We start from the raw sequence: 13,922 nt of genomic DNA on the forward strand, positions 1-13,922 counted from the left end.
TCGACAGTTTTGCATAGCCCGGAAATACTACGCAGTGTAGACTTTCGATTGGTCAGACCGCGCAAGGCATACTAATGTGTAGTCCTTCTGAGTACTCGTTGCACTCGGCGCAGGGGCGGCAAGCAAAGCACATGAAAGGATAGGGACACTTGGTGGCCACGCACCATGGAGAAAAAATATTTTGCCAAGGTCACCCCATGCTACCGTTTGGTGAACACTTTTGCAGAACAGCCGAGTAGAACACGTAAACGCAACCCCTAATTCGAAGCCGCTGACCTCGCACAGTCTAGACACGCAGAAAAGCCAGCAAAGGGGGCGGCCAGGCAGTAAACGTGAAAGCGCACACGACGGCAAATTCCTGCGCAAAACGCAGTCACGAAAAATCGACGAAACGGATCGCCGGTCCGTACGGGAAAATCAGGACGACCCGAAGTGTCCGACCCGGCGGAAGACACCCTCCGCATTTTTCCACGGACGTGGAGCGATTTTGGCGCCGCGGGAGCCCGCGGTCTCGGATCCTTTTATGAGCAAACATCGTCTCGGAGGCCGAGTTAAACTCTCTCTTATATATATATAGATTTATGTTAAAGGGAGTGTACATCATTGGCTTTTGCTGTAATTTTCAGAAATGAACTATTTGAGAGGTTAGTATAATAGATCAAATATTGTTACACTGACATTTTTGAAGTTTGGTGTTCGAAAAGGTTGGAAAAACCAAGAAAAACAAAAATGTTCAAGTAGTCTGGTTCCCTGACTCCACAAAAGATAAAATGGATCAATTTATAGATGATGGAAAATTGTAAGGCAAGGGAACCCAATCTAGCTGGCCTGCACCCATTCATCATGAACATGTAACCAATAGCAAACAAAATTTGGACTGAAAAAATGGTAAATTTGGAGCAGTAGTTGAAAAATAGTTAGGTTTTTCGAACGCTGGTCGGCCGACCACAGTTGGAAATGTTTACAAAAATACCATTTTCTTGAAAACGACTTCACACCAAGTGCCATAATTTTACAAGATGCTTGAGACTGTCATTTACCAACATCCTAGTAAGGTATTTTGTAAAAACTTGGTAGTTTTATTTTTCGATGTTTGCAAATGTTGTATATTCCCTTTAACGTCGGTTTGCCAAAAATCTGACGTGGTTCTCTAGAAAATTAAGTGCAGTTCCTTTGTTTATTTTAGAGGGAGAGAGAGGGGGCGGTGTGTGTGTGGGGGGGGGGGGGGAGCTTAGGTTTGATTAAGTTTAAAATGCCTGAATTATACGAAGTCTGTACCTAATAAGGGGAAAAGTGATTCCCCCAGAGAAGATCAATTCACCGGGACTCTGTATACGTACAGAATTAACCCCGGTAACTAATAGAATATATTGCAGAAAAACGGCACTGCAATGTTCTAATTGGATTGCAGACAATAAGACCGGAGATTACAACAAATGAATGGTCAGCAAATCGAATTCAGGGAGAGTTTGGCCATAAAAGACTCGAAGATGAAGTAATCTAATAAGCTTGGAGCCAATCTAATCCAGGAGACACAATTGTCTCGTAAAAGTCGATTGAATAATTTGAAAGATATTGTTTTAAAAAAACATGCCTTCTTTACAAAACTAAATCTTACATTTCCTTTGGCGAGTACTATGTATAATCCAGTCTGGAAAAAAAAACTTAATCACGTGCGATGTCAACAGTGGACTTTTTCCTCAACTTTCAGCTCGTTGTCCTTTAGAAATTCTATAAGAAAGTTGTTTTAAAGAATAATTTGTTGAAAAAATTATGGTACACATTCATCTGGTTTATTTCCGAACCTTTAAACATGCACGTTCACAATGTATACAGAAAGAAACATACATTTCATTTTATACAGTCTGGGGTATGCATGGTACAATGGCTGTGCAAACAATGAAGTATTTTTGTGATAACCACCATTTTTTAATAAGATTTGTTCTCTTATTTTGGACGTCTCAGCCGTAAGAAATACTCTTTTTATTTGTTTAGATATTGAATGGTAACAATAAAGTTTGAAATTTTTGTAAAGTTTCTCTGTGGACAAATACAATAAAGTTTTAATATGCGCGACATATATGTACAAGTTAGTGGAATTGAACATGCAATAATTATTCATACTGCCTTACCCAAAATATTATCAGAAATCTTACTTGGATAAAGATCGTTCTGTTGACTGCAAATTTGCATTGGATGTAAATGCTAGGCCTGTTTCAGACGTCGTGCTTATGCCGTGTCGAATAAAATCGAATGAGCAGGTCAACAGGTACTCCTTAATCAAGTACTTATTCCCGGAGGAAAGTTATACTGGTGTGCCTTATTGTAGTCCTTTGGTTGTCAAGGCCCGATGAGAACGTTACGCTAATTCCTCATCTGCCTATGGATGCACCCCTGTATTAAAATACCCATAGTCACAAATGCTAAATGCCCATACTTCAAAATTGTTTTAAAAATACTCAGAACTTTCACAGGTATTTAAGCTGCACAGAAAAATAATGATCAACATGTCATCTTTCATTTTCTTTTAAATTTTTGGTGTGTTGACCATTGACTTTTCGAGAAATTCTCACCTAAAGAAGACGACCCCTATTTTTCCCAAAGCGGAAAAGTTGCCATGTTGAAAAACGATCCCTCCACAACATGGCAAAAAAAGCGCCACTTTCGAGCCCAATTGCATCCAAAATGCTCAGAATTGGAATCTCCAAGTCCGGGCCAGAGGTTCATTGCCATAACCCTTCAATTCCCCAATTTAACTGCTCTCAGAACTCTCTAATATAGAATATTTTGAGGGTATAACTTTTATCCCTGAGCTCGGCGGATAGGTTTAGGCCTATTTTCCAGGAGTGCAGCCCTATGCAACCTCGTCCCCAGTGCTTACTTGATTTCCAACCGTGTTTCCAATAGTAAACCCTGGATAGTAAACTTTCTTCTTGTATCCTGATTCGATATCGCAATTGGCTAGTAATGGATTTTTATCGTGTACTTGGTGTTGTTATTCACAGCGTGCAGTACGTGTTTTCACGATCATTCGTCCACGCCTTCTCAAAAAATTCCTTTTCTTTTCCAATTTGTTCATATTAATATGAAATGTGATACTGCATGCTGTCTCGATGAGATCGTAACAGTTTAATTAAATAAATCGCGTTTTCGTAACTCACGCTGTGCTCGCGCTGCGACGAATTGACTCTGTTTTTACCCCAGACACCGCATACAAAAACGAACGATAATGTAACGCACATGCAGGCACCAGACTGTTCCTCATTTGCATACGTGTTCAAAAATCTTGCACATGCAAATGATCCAATACCAGGGTGAGAGAGCAGGTAGTGATGGGCGCGTACTGCTCGACACCCTGGGGTCGAGGTTGAGCCCTATGACTCTTGAAAATTTTCCATGTAAGTCGCCATATTTGTTGATGCGTTTGTTAGTTGATTATTTCTTTACTCGTACACACGTTGCGAGCATGCGCATTCCTAATTATAAACGATGTTCACGGCAGTAACACGACGCGTAGTTTCAGACGTCGTGCTACTGCCGTGTTGAATACAATTTCAATTCGAAGTTGGCCGGCCAACTTCGAATTGAAATTATTTCCGACACGGCAGTAGCACGACGTTTAAAACCGCGCCGTGCTACTGCTGTACTAATTGGATAAGCACGGCAGACCCTGTCGAGCTAAAGTCTTTTACCGAGCCGAAATCAACCGCCGAGCCAAATTGGTTTCAAACGTCGTGCTTGTGCCGTGTCGAATAAGAAAATCCAACTTTATTTCTATTCAACGCGGCATAATAAGCACGACGTCTGAAACAGGCCTAAGTTAACAAAACATGATAAGCAGCTCTCGATGAGTTCACAAACAGATAGGCCAATCCTTCCGAAATAATTAGTGCGGACTTTCAACGTCTCAAGCATGGGAAAACTCTATATTGTATTAAAGCTATAGTCCATCATTTGCAGCCATCCGAAAAGTAACTGGCGTAATTATTGTTGAAAAACATACTTGGTTGAAAGATAGTAAGGGAACTAAACTCCCTGTGAAATTATTCTTTCTGGGAAGCTGTCATTTTGAAGTAATCAACGAAAGAAGGCATTTCCAACGGTGATTCTTAAGAAGCACCGTTGGAAAATTTAAATTAGTAGTTCGTTTTGTTATTCAGCGCAGCGCGCACAAGTATTGGAACGACGCACACGCGCGCGCTGTTGTTATAATTCGTCGGATCAGTGCGCGACGTCGCGTATAGCTGTAATTCAAAACATGATTCAGTAACTTTTTATTTGAAATTGAGATCTTAGAATGCTGTTTTTCTCGGAATGTACAGCTGAAGCTTAGCTGAAACTTAATCAGGTTAGTTGCTCAGTATCCTTCATTAGATTTTGAACTCTTTTGTTGCTTCAAACGAACAAAATGCACAAATTACAAATGATGGACTATAGCTTTAAGTGATTAGATAGGGAAGGTATACATGTCTCTCCTTTGTATTCTTTCCGTCATCTATTTCAAACTTTCCAAGATTTTTTTCGAAGAAAGCGTATGCCACTCCACTATGAGTTTTACACTGAGTCATCTTTACTAGCCTTTGGTTACAATTCCGTGTATCATACATAATACTTGTGAGTGCATGAAATAAATCTAACTTGAAGCACCAAACTATTATCTGAGTTTTCATTGTTCGATTTCATTCGTTTGGGATCTGGTGGCTAATTTGGTGAGTAGTGATCGCATTGCGGTTGCGTTTTCCGCGTCCGACCATCTCCCAAAATCCGTTGCGAAACTGCCGGTACTTGAAGGCGTAGATGACCGGGTTGACGCAGCAGTTGGTGGCCACCATCGCCACAGACAGAAGGTAGTGCCACTTATCGTGCACCGTCCAACCGACAGTGAACATGAAGAACAGAAACTGGTTTGGTGTCCAGCAGACGTGATGAAGACGATCAGTAGTGTCTTGAAGGTGTTGCGTCTGGCCTGCATGAGGGATTCCATCATATTCGGTGCTGGTCGAGAGGTATCCGAGTTGGATGTACCGGCAGCGGGTGCCAGGGCCGCCGGTGCCGGTGCTGGTGCCGGTCCCACCCTGGCTGCTCCTCTCTGATACGGATGTACGCGAACAGCATAATTGCCACCGGTACCACGTACTGCATGAAAACAGTCAGGATCCCCATGACCTGGGAAATCGGGATATCTCTTGCCACACACCTGCCGTTCGGAAACTCGAATATCACCAGACCGTAAGACTTGATTGCGACTCCGAGGACCCAACAACCAACAATGATCAAGCCGACTTTCAGCCGTGGGCGTACAGCGATTGCCGCTTGGTACTTAAACGGATGAACGATGGCGAAGTACCTCTCCATGGTCAACGACAACAGGTTGAAAGTCGATATTACAAACATGAGGAACAGGACGAAGTTACTGTTCCAGATGACGCAGATGAAGTACCCCTGGGCACTGTAGGGCAGGGGTTCGGGCAGCGGAACTTCACTCTGCAGGAGAATCATAGTCGAGCCCAAGACATCTACCACGGCTTGGTGGAAGATGAAGGCGTTGGTGCGAGTCTGCAGCGATGAGACTTTACCGATGACGAGACAGACGAGACCGTTGCCCAAGATGCCAATAATGCCCACGATAGTCTTATAGATTCGTAAAACTAGTATCTTTTCCATGTCTATATCAGCAATAGGCCAATTGTGTGCAGCTATTTGAGTAAAAGGGTGTACAAGTTTTTGTACACAAACTTGAAACCACATTGGTTGCAAGACATCAAGAGACCACCGTACCAGTTGACACATCCTTTATAAGCGTTCCTGCTGAGCTCTCGTCCACTGAACATGAAGTTATTATTATGCGAATAGCCTGTCTCTATATGAATGATACTGAGTACTGGTACTGTAATGTATGGAATCGACCAGGCTAGGACGTTCGTTAATCCCAAAATAATCTGCACCGGGAGAATTATCGCAAAGTGGATTGAATCATCCGAATGAGTATTAAAAAGAAAAATGATATTTTTTGAAAACACGCTTCGTTTACGAAATAAACATTTCATTCTGGAAAAAAACCCAACCACTGTTCGGCATTTCAACTACACGTGAGCCCATCCAGATTTCACGATTTCCTCTTTGACATCTTCGTTCAGTTGGCTATCCTTGAGACGTTCAATAAGAAGGTTATTATTTTTGAAGAATAATTTGTTGTAACATACAAAATTATTATACACACATTTCTATAATTCAAGTTATCTCCATACATTTGTACATGTTCACAATTTTTACAAAATGAACGCGCATTTTATTTATATTGTCTTGTGATATACAATGTATATGCATGTCGGTTGCACCACGAACCGACGTAACCTTTTTTTTTGCGTTTTGAGGAAAAAAAAAAATTTCAAGTTGGTCATATTTTTGCAGGTTCATTCCTTTTACTTCCTGTGTAAGATTTCAAACTTTTTAGTTTTTGCTAGTTAATTATAGATTAAACTTCATCGTATGCAATCCGTTTGCATCTGAGTTGCTTAGTTTTTAAGAAATTCGATTCCCAAGATACACGTCACTTCCTGAAACAGATTTCTATCATGGTTATCGTATTTCATACAACGCGCGTAATAGTGGCCGTATACATCGGTTCGTAGAACTCTAAATGCACGCTTTTCATGTTGATGCTCCTTGGTGACGTCATATCACTATGGAAATTAGCGTGTAAAGCGGCGTATCGTAAAACGTCGCTTCGTGGTTAATGATTTCAGAGTTTTTAAAGACACACCGCAGAGTCTAATTAGTGTTTTTAGTTAATCAGAACTCAGATCGGAATAAACCTTTGTAAGGATGAGCATTCTGAAGAAATAAAAACGTTGATGACAAAAACTCAATTTGGCCAAAAATTGAGATACGCCGGTTCGTGATGCGACCGACGGGCCTTTGAAAAACAATGAAATAATGTATATACCACCAACAAATACGTCGGGTGCCCGGAAGAAGGGCTTGCTTATGAGCGTTTTGACGCGAAAATCGCTTTCAGGAAAATTGCATGGAAAGGCTCCAATGTTCCCCCATGCACGCGCATTATGAATCCAATGATCTCCCACGCGTATCATAAATCGTACAAATGTTACATTTTTGTCACACGTCTCAATCATAATTTTTGGAGCAACTTGTGTTCATTTCCGAAGGAAATTGTTAATTTTCATTAAAATAGAGGCAGTTTTCTGGATATGCCCTTTTGCTGGGAGCATTTTGGTGATAACGCGTTTCGCGCAAAATGGCGTATACGCGCATACGCCCTTCTGCCAGGCACACGAAATCCCATAACAATATAAGAAATAAAACACTTTTTTGTTTACACCTTTTTCTGCAATTAATGCGGTTTGGATTTTTTCAAAGGCTCTGTGAACAAATACGATAAATTCTGATAATTATGTGCGACATATCTGTACAAGTTATTGGAAACCGTTGTTCATAAATATACATAACGTATGATTATTATTCACACTTTTACATGATTAGGCGGCATGATTTCGATTTAAACTGAAGAAATGCGAATCTTTCAAACTTTCAATAATATAATTTTCACCGTATACTTGCATTGGACATTTGGATGTTAAAGCTTACTTTCCAAAAACAATAAACAGTTCCCGATGAGTTCACAAACTGATAAGTCAATCCTGATGAACTATTTAGTGCCGTTTTTCAACGTTGCTAATATGAGAAACCTGTGGACGAGATGCTCATTTTTCTCGAATTCTTTATAATTATTCTTTCCCCCATCTATTCAAAAACTGTCCAAGATTCATTTCGAAAAAAAAACCACCCCAAGAATCATTTAACTCTACTATGAGTACCTATACCTCGGGATATCATGAGTGCATGAAATTAAATCAAACTTGAAGCATGCAACTATTATATGAGTTTTCAATGTTCGAGTTCATTCGTTTTGGATTTGGCGGCTAATTTGGTGAGTAGCGATCGCATTGCGGTTGCGTTTTCCACGTCCGACCATCTCCCAAAATCCGTTGCGAAACTGCCGGTACTTGAAGGCGTAGATGACCGGGTTGACGCAGCAGTTGGTGGCCACCATCGCCACAGACAGAAGGTAGTACCACTTATCGTGCACCGTCCAACCGACATTGAACATGAAGAACAGAAACTGGTTTGGTGTCCAGCAGACCAAGAACGTGATGAAGACGATCAGTAAGGTCTTGAAGGTGTTGCGTCTGGCCTGCATGAGGGATTCCATCATATTCGGTGCTGGCTGGGCGGTGTGTGAGTTGGATGTACCGGCAGTGGGTGCCGCAGCCGTCGGTGCCGGTGCTGGTGCCGGTCCCACCCGGGCCGCTCCTCTCTTGAGCTCCATGCTGATACGGATGTGCGCGAACAGCATCACTGCCACCGGTACCACGTACTGCAGGACGGCCGTCAGGATCCCCATGACCTGGGAGATTGGGATATCCCTCGCCACACACTTGCCGTTGGAGAACTCAAAGATCACTGCAACGTAGGCCTTGATTGCGACTCCGAGGACCCAACAGCCGGCAATAATCAAGCCGACTTTCAGCCGTGGGTGCGCAGTGAACGCCGCTTGGTACTTGAAAGGATAAACGATGGCGAAGTACCTCTTCATGGTCAATGACAGCAGATTAAAAGTTGAAATTAAGAACAGGAGATAAAGTACAAAGTTACTGTTCCAGAAGACGCAGATGAAGTACCCCTGGGCGCTGTCGGGTAGGGGTTCGGGCAGCGGAACTTCACTCTGTAGGAGAATCATAGTTGAGCCCAAGACATCCACCACGGCTTGGTGGAAGATGAAGGCGTTGGTGCGAGTCTGCATCGATGAGACTTTACCGATGACGAGACAGACGAGACCGTTGCCTAAGATGCCAATAATGCCCACGATAGTCTTATAGATCCGTAAAACTAGTATCTTTTCCATGTCTATATCAGCAATAGGCCTATTATGTGCAGCTATTTGATTAAAAGGGTGTACAAGTTTTTGTCTACATAAACTTGAAACCTCTTTGATCGCAAGACATCAAGAGACGACCGTACCAGTTGACGCATCCTTTATAAGCGTTCCTGCTGAGTAGCTCTTGTCCAATAAACGTGAAGATATTATTATGCGAATAGCTTGTCTCCGTATGCATAATACAGAGTACTCGTACGTCGTGTTGGGATAGGAGCTATCATGAGTGGAATCGGTCAGGCTACCAAGATGATGCTCGTCACTCCCATAATAATCTGCACCATGAGAATTGTCTCGCAAAGTGGATTGAATCATCCAAATGAGTATGACAAAGAAAAACGATAGTTGTCGTAAATACGCTTCGTTTACGAAATAAACCTTACATTTCTTTTGGCGAGCATTATGGAATTTCAACTGAGTCCGGAAAAAATTACAACACCTCTGTTTGGCATTTCAACTACACGTGTGCATCAAGATTTCACGATATCCACTTTGACCTCAACTTTCAGTTGGCTATCCTTGAGACATTTAATAAGAAGGTTATTGTTTTTGAAGAATAATTTGTTGAAACAGTAATATTATTATACACACATTTCTATGATTTATCTCCAAACATTTTGTACATGTTCACAATTTATACACAAAGGAACGTGCATTTTATTATTGTCTTGTGATATACATGCATATATGCATGTCGGTTGCACCACGAACCGACGTAACCCATTTTTTTTTTTTTTAGCGTATTGAGAAAAAACAATTTCAAGTTGGTCATATTTTTGCAGGCTCATTCCTTTTACTTCCTGTGTAAGATTTCAAGCTTTTTCGGTTTTTGCTAGTAAATTATAGATTAAACTTCATCGTATGCAATCCGTTTACATCTGAGTTGCTTAGTTTTTAAGAAATTCGATTCCCAAGATACACGTCACTTCCTGAAACAGATTTCTATCATGGTTATCGTATTTCATACAACGCGCGTAATGGTTCGTGCAACTCTAAATGCACACTTTTCATGTTGATGCTCCTTGGTGACGTCATAGCACTATGGAAATTTGCGTATAAAGCGGCGAATCGTAAAACGTCGCTTCGTGGTTAATGATTTCAGTTTTTAAAGATACACCGCAGAGTCTAATAAGTGTTTTTAGTTAATCAGAACTCAGATCGGAATAAAGCTTTGTAAGGATGAGCATTTTGATGAAATAAAAACGTTGATGACAAAAACTCAATTTGGCCAAAAATGGAGATACGCCGGTTCGTGATGCGACCGACGGGCCTTTGAAAAACAATGAAATAATGTATATACCACCAAAAAATACGTCGGGTGCCCGGAAGAAGGGCTTGCTTATGAGCGTTTTGACGCGAAAATCGCTTTCAGGAAATTGCATGGAAAGGCTCCAATGTTCCCCCACGGGTATTATGATTCCAATGTTAGTCGTATCATAAATCATACAAATGTTACATTTTTGTCACACGTCTCAATCATAATTTTTGGAGCAACTTGTGTTCATTTCCGAAGGAAATGTTTAAATTTCATTAAAGCTATAGTCCATCATTTGCAGCCATCGAAAAAAGTAACTGGCGTATTATTGTTGAAAAACATACTTGGTTGAAAGATAGTAAGTGGACTAAACTCCCTGTGAAATTAATCTTTCTGGCAAGCTATCATTTTGAAGTAATCAACGAAAGAAGGCCTTTCCAACGGTGCGTCTAAAGACGCACCGTAGGAAAATTTAAATTAGTAGTTCGTTTTGCTATTCGGCGCAGCGATAATAAATAAACAGTTGCCGATGAGTTCACAAACAGATAGGTCAATCCTTCTGAACTATTTAGTGCCGTTTTTCAACGTTTCGAATATGAGACACTTGTGGACGAGGTACTCATTTTTCTCGAATTCTTTATAATTATTCTTTCCCTCATCTATTCAAAAACTGTCCAAGATTCATTTCGAAAAAAAAAACAACCCAAGAATCATTTCACTCTACTATGAGTACCTATACCTCGGGATATCATGAGTGCATGAAATAAATCAAACTTGAAACATGCAACTATTATATGAGTTTTCAATGTTCGATTTCATTCGTTTGGGATTTGGCGGCTAATTTGGTGTGTAGCGATCGCATTATTAGGCATATTGCGCTTGCGTTTTCCACGTCCGACCATCTCCCAAAATCCGTTGCGAAACTGCCGGTACTTGAAGGCGTAGATGACCGGGTTGACGCAGCAGTTGGTGGCCACCATCGCCACAGACAGAAGGTAGTACCACTTATCGTGCACCGTCCAACCGACATTGAACATGAAGAACAGAAACTGGTTTGGTGTCCAGCAGAATACAAACGTGATGAAGACGATCAGTAGGGTCTTGAAGGTGTTGCGTCTGGCCTGCATGAGGGATTCCATCATATTCGGTGCTGGCTGGGCGGTGTGTGAGTTGGATGTACCGGCAGCGGGTGCCGCATCCGTCGGTGCCGGTGCTGGTGCCGGTCCCACCCGGGCCGCTCCTCTCTTGAGCTCCATGCTGATACGGATGTGCGCGAACAGCATCACTGCCACCGGTACCACGTACTGCAGGACGGCCGTCAGGATCCCCATGACCTGGGAGATTGGGATATCCCTCGCCACACACTTGCCGTTAGAGAACTCAAAGATCACTGCAACGTAGGCCTTGATTGCGACTCCGAGGACCCAACAGCCGGCGATGATCAGGCCGACTTTCAGCCGTGGATGCGCAGCGAACGCCGCTTGGTACTTGAAAGGATAAACGATGGCGAAGTACCTCTCCATGGTTAATGACAGCAGATTATAAGTTGAAATTACAAACAGGAGAAAAAGTACAAAGTTACTGTTCCAGATGACGCAGATGAAGTACCCCTGGGCACTGTCGGGTAGGGGTTCGGGCAGCGGAACTTCACTCTGTAGGAGAATCATAGTCGAGCCCAAGACATCCACCACGGCTTGGTGGAAGATGAAGGCGTTGGTGCGAGTCTGCATCGATGAAACTTTACCAATGACAAGACAGACGAGACCGTTGCCCAAGATGCCAATAATGCCCACGATAGTCTTATAAATTCGTAAAACTAGTATCTTTTCCATTGCTTTTTTTATAGAACAAAAAAGGTGTTGGAGTCTAATCTTCCTGTACGTGAAACCTCTTTGGTCGCAAGACATCAAGAGACGACCGTACCAGATGACGCATCCGTTATAAGCGATCCTGACCAGAATTTCTTGTCCAATAAACGTGACGATACTCATGGAAATAGCCTGTATCCGTATACAGAATACCGATAGGAGCTTTGAATGGAATCGGCCAGGCTATAACAAGATCCATTCGTCACTTCCACAATTGCATATCTGTACCAGTTTATCATAGGACGCTTTGGGTATTAAAACAAAGTGCATTTTTTTTGGGGAAGGTTAAATGATGGATAATACATTGCTCCTTCTATACAGGGTGGTGGGAAGAAAAACCGGAATGGTATACTTCCACTACCCAGTGAGACTCACACCATTATACCAAAGAATGCTTGAAAAATCTGTTTAGAAGAAAAGTAAAGGCAAGGTCGCCCGATTCGGTCCAGTAGTTTTGTTCTATAGGAGCCGTTTTTGTGAAGCAAGGTATAGGGGCCATTTTTGTAACATCATCCAATTAAAAGGAAAAGAAATATTTTTTTTTACCGAAAGGTGCAAAGCAGAAGCCTTTTACACGAAGGAGCCTATAGGGCCGATTGTTAACGTTAATCACTCCCTAAGGAACAGTCTTTCAGTCTAAAAACCCTTCCTTCTTAAGAAAACCCAATATTTTGATTGGAAAAGAGGGGACATTTCGAAGCTCCTTCAACTTCAGAAAGGTGATAAACGTTTTCAACGATTATTAATTTTTATGTGAGTACCAAGAAGGGACTAAGTATGACGGTATGTGTAATCCCCGAATTCTTGAAATTAGGAAACAAAATATCGTAAAACATGTACTCTTTTTACGAATCTCTTTCTAGCAGAACGATTTCGCGAGCTTGATCCGTCTAGACAAAAATGGCTGTGTAACATATTTTTTGTATTCGCATGCTTGAGAGGAGATCTGAGCAAGTCTGTTTCAGAGACGACCTGTAGGAAACATTTAAGAGAGGGTTTTGGGTTAATGTAACCGGGCCCATGCGCAGGGCGTGTCCTTGAAAATGGATTTCATGCTTGATTCATTTTCTCGAGGAGGAATCCTTTGCTTAAACTGAACCGACGGTGTGTGCGCACGTAGTTGTGTTCCGGGCACATACGGTAATTGGCTAGGCAACATTGAATTCTCGGCACCGAATCTAACATTTGCCTCACAAAAGATGGGGCGATTCTTGCATCCTGCCATGCTGTTGCCGGGTTCTGTAAAGTTTAAAAAAGCAAGTCGGCCTCTTTGTTTTTCATAACGTGAACATTAATTAGTAAATTTTGAAGAAAAAAAAAGAGGCAAGGTTCTCTTTTATTTATTCAAAAATTAATATCCTGTTGGAGCAAAGCAAATCTACGTTCCTACATTTGCTGTGCATCAACAGTAAATTATAAAATAAATAACAGAGAAAGTTGCTTTCCTTATGAAAATAATTATCCAGGATAAGATTCTTGAAACGAAAGGTGGACGCGTGGACCAAAAAATAAAATAAAAGGAGAACAAAAATAATGCCAACTTGGCGTTATTTCAAGGTTTTAAAACAGTTGGTACGTGGGTATACGGACCGGGTTAGCCTTTCACCAAGGCCATCGTTGCTTAGAGCGACGGAGCTGCGAAGACCCGAAGCGACTAGAGCAAAGATTAAGTCAGCACGCACGAGTGGCAAAGCCACGAGGCCTTTTCCAACTTGATTTTGTTGACTTATTCATAGTTTTTATGCAAATAAGAAGAGTGCTGAAGGTTAACCAATCACAAAGCGGATTTTTCCAAGTCGCTTCCATATTTAAAAGAAGGGTGAATAAGGAAAACGTTTAAGAG

The 13,922-nt window shown here is 41.7% G+C and overlaps 2 protein-coding genes and 1 pseudogene across 2 annotated transcripts; all 3 read right to left on the minus strand.

The window, feature by feature from the left end:
* Window positions 1-4,679: 4,679 nt before the first annotated feature.
* LOC119726432 lies at window positions 4,680-5,664 on the minus strand (annotated as a pseudogene).
* Window positions 5,665-7,921: 2,257 nt separating this feature from the next.
* Window positions 7,922-8,926, minus strand: LOC119726433 (RYamide receptor-like). Its single transcript, XM_038198086.1, has one exon. It carries the CDS (start codon window positions 8,924-8,926, stop codon window positions 7,922-7,924), a length of 1,005 nt encoding a protein of 334 aa, XP_038054014.1.
* A 2,100-nt stretch (window positions 8,927-11,026) lies between these two features.
* Window positions 11,027-12,043, minus strand: LOC119726434 (beta-1 adrenergic receptor-like). The gene has a single exon (XM_038198087.1). It carries the CDS (start codon window positions 12,041-12,043, stop codon window positions 11,027-11,029), a length of 1,017 nt encoding a protein of 338 aa, XP_038054015.1.
* Between the last annotated feature and the right edge of the window lie 1,879 nt (window positions 12,044-13,922).

This window comes from Patiria miniata, unplaced genomic scaffold, assembly GCF_015706575.1.
Source record: "Patiria miniata isolate m_02_andy unplaced genomic scaffold, ASM1570657v1 HiC_scaffold_2, whole genome shotgun sequence".
Taxonomy (NCBI): domain Eukaryota; kingdom Metazoa; phylum Echinodermata; class Asteroidea; order Valvatida; family Asterinidae; genus Patiria; species Patiria miniata.

Coding starts and splice junctions, on each gene's coding strand:
- LOC119726434 (XM_038198087.1), bottom strand. CDS start 12,043: ATGGAAAAGATACTAGTTTTACGAATTTATAAGACTATCGTGGGCATT.
- LOC119726433 (XM_038198086.1), bottom strand. CDS start 8,926: ATGGAAAAGATACTAGTTTTACGGATCTATAAGACTATCGTGGGCATT.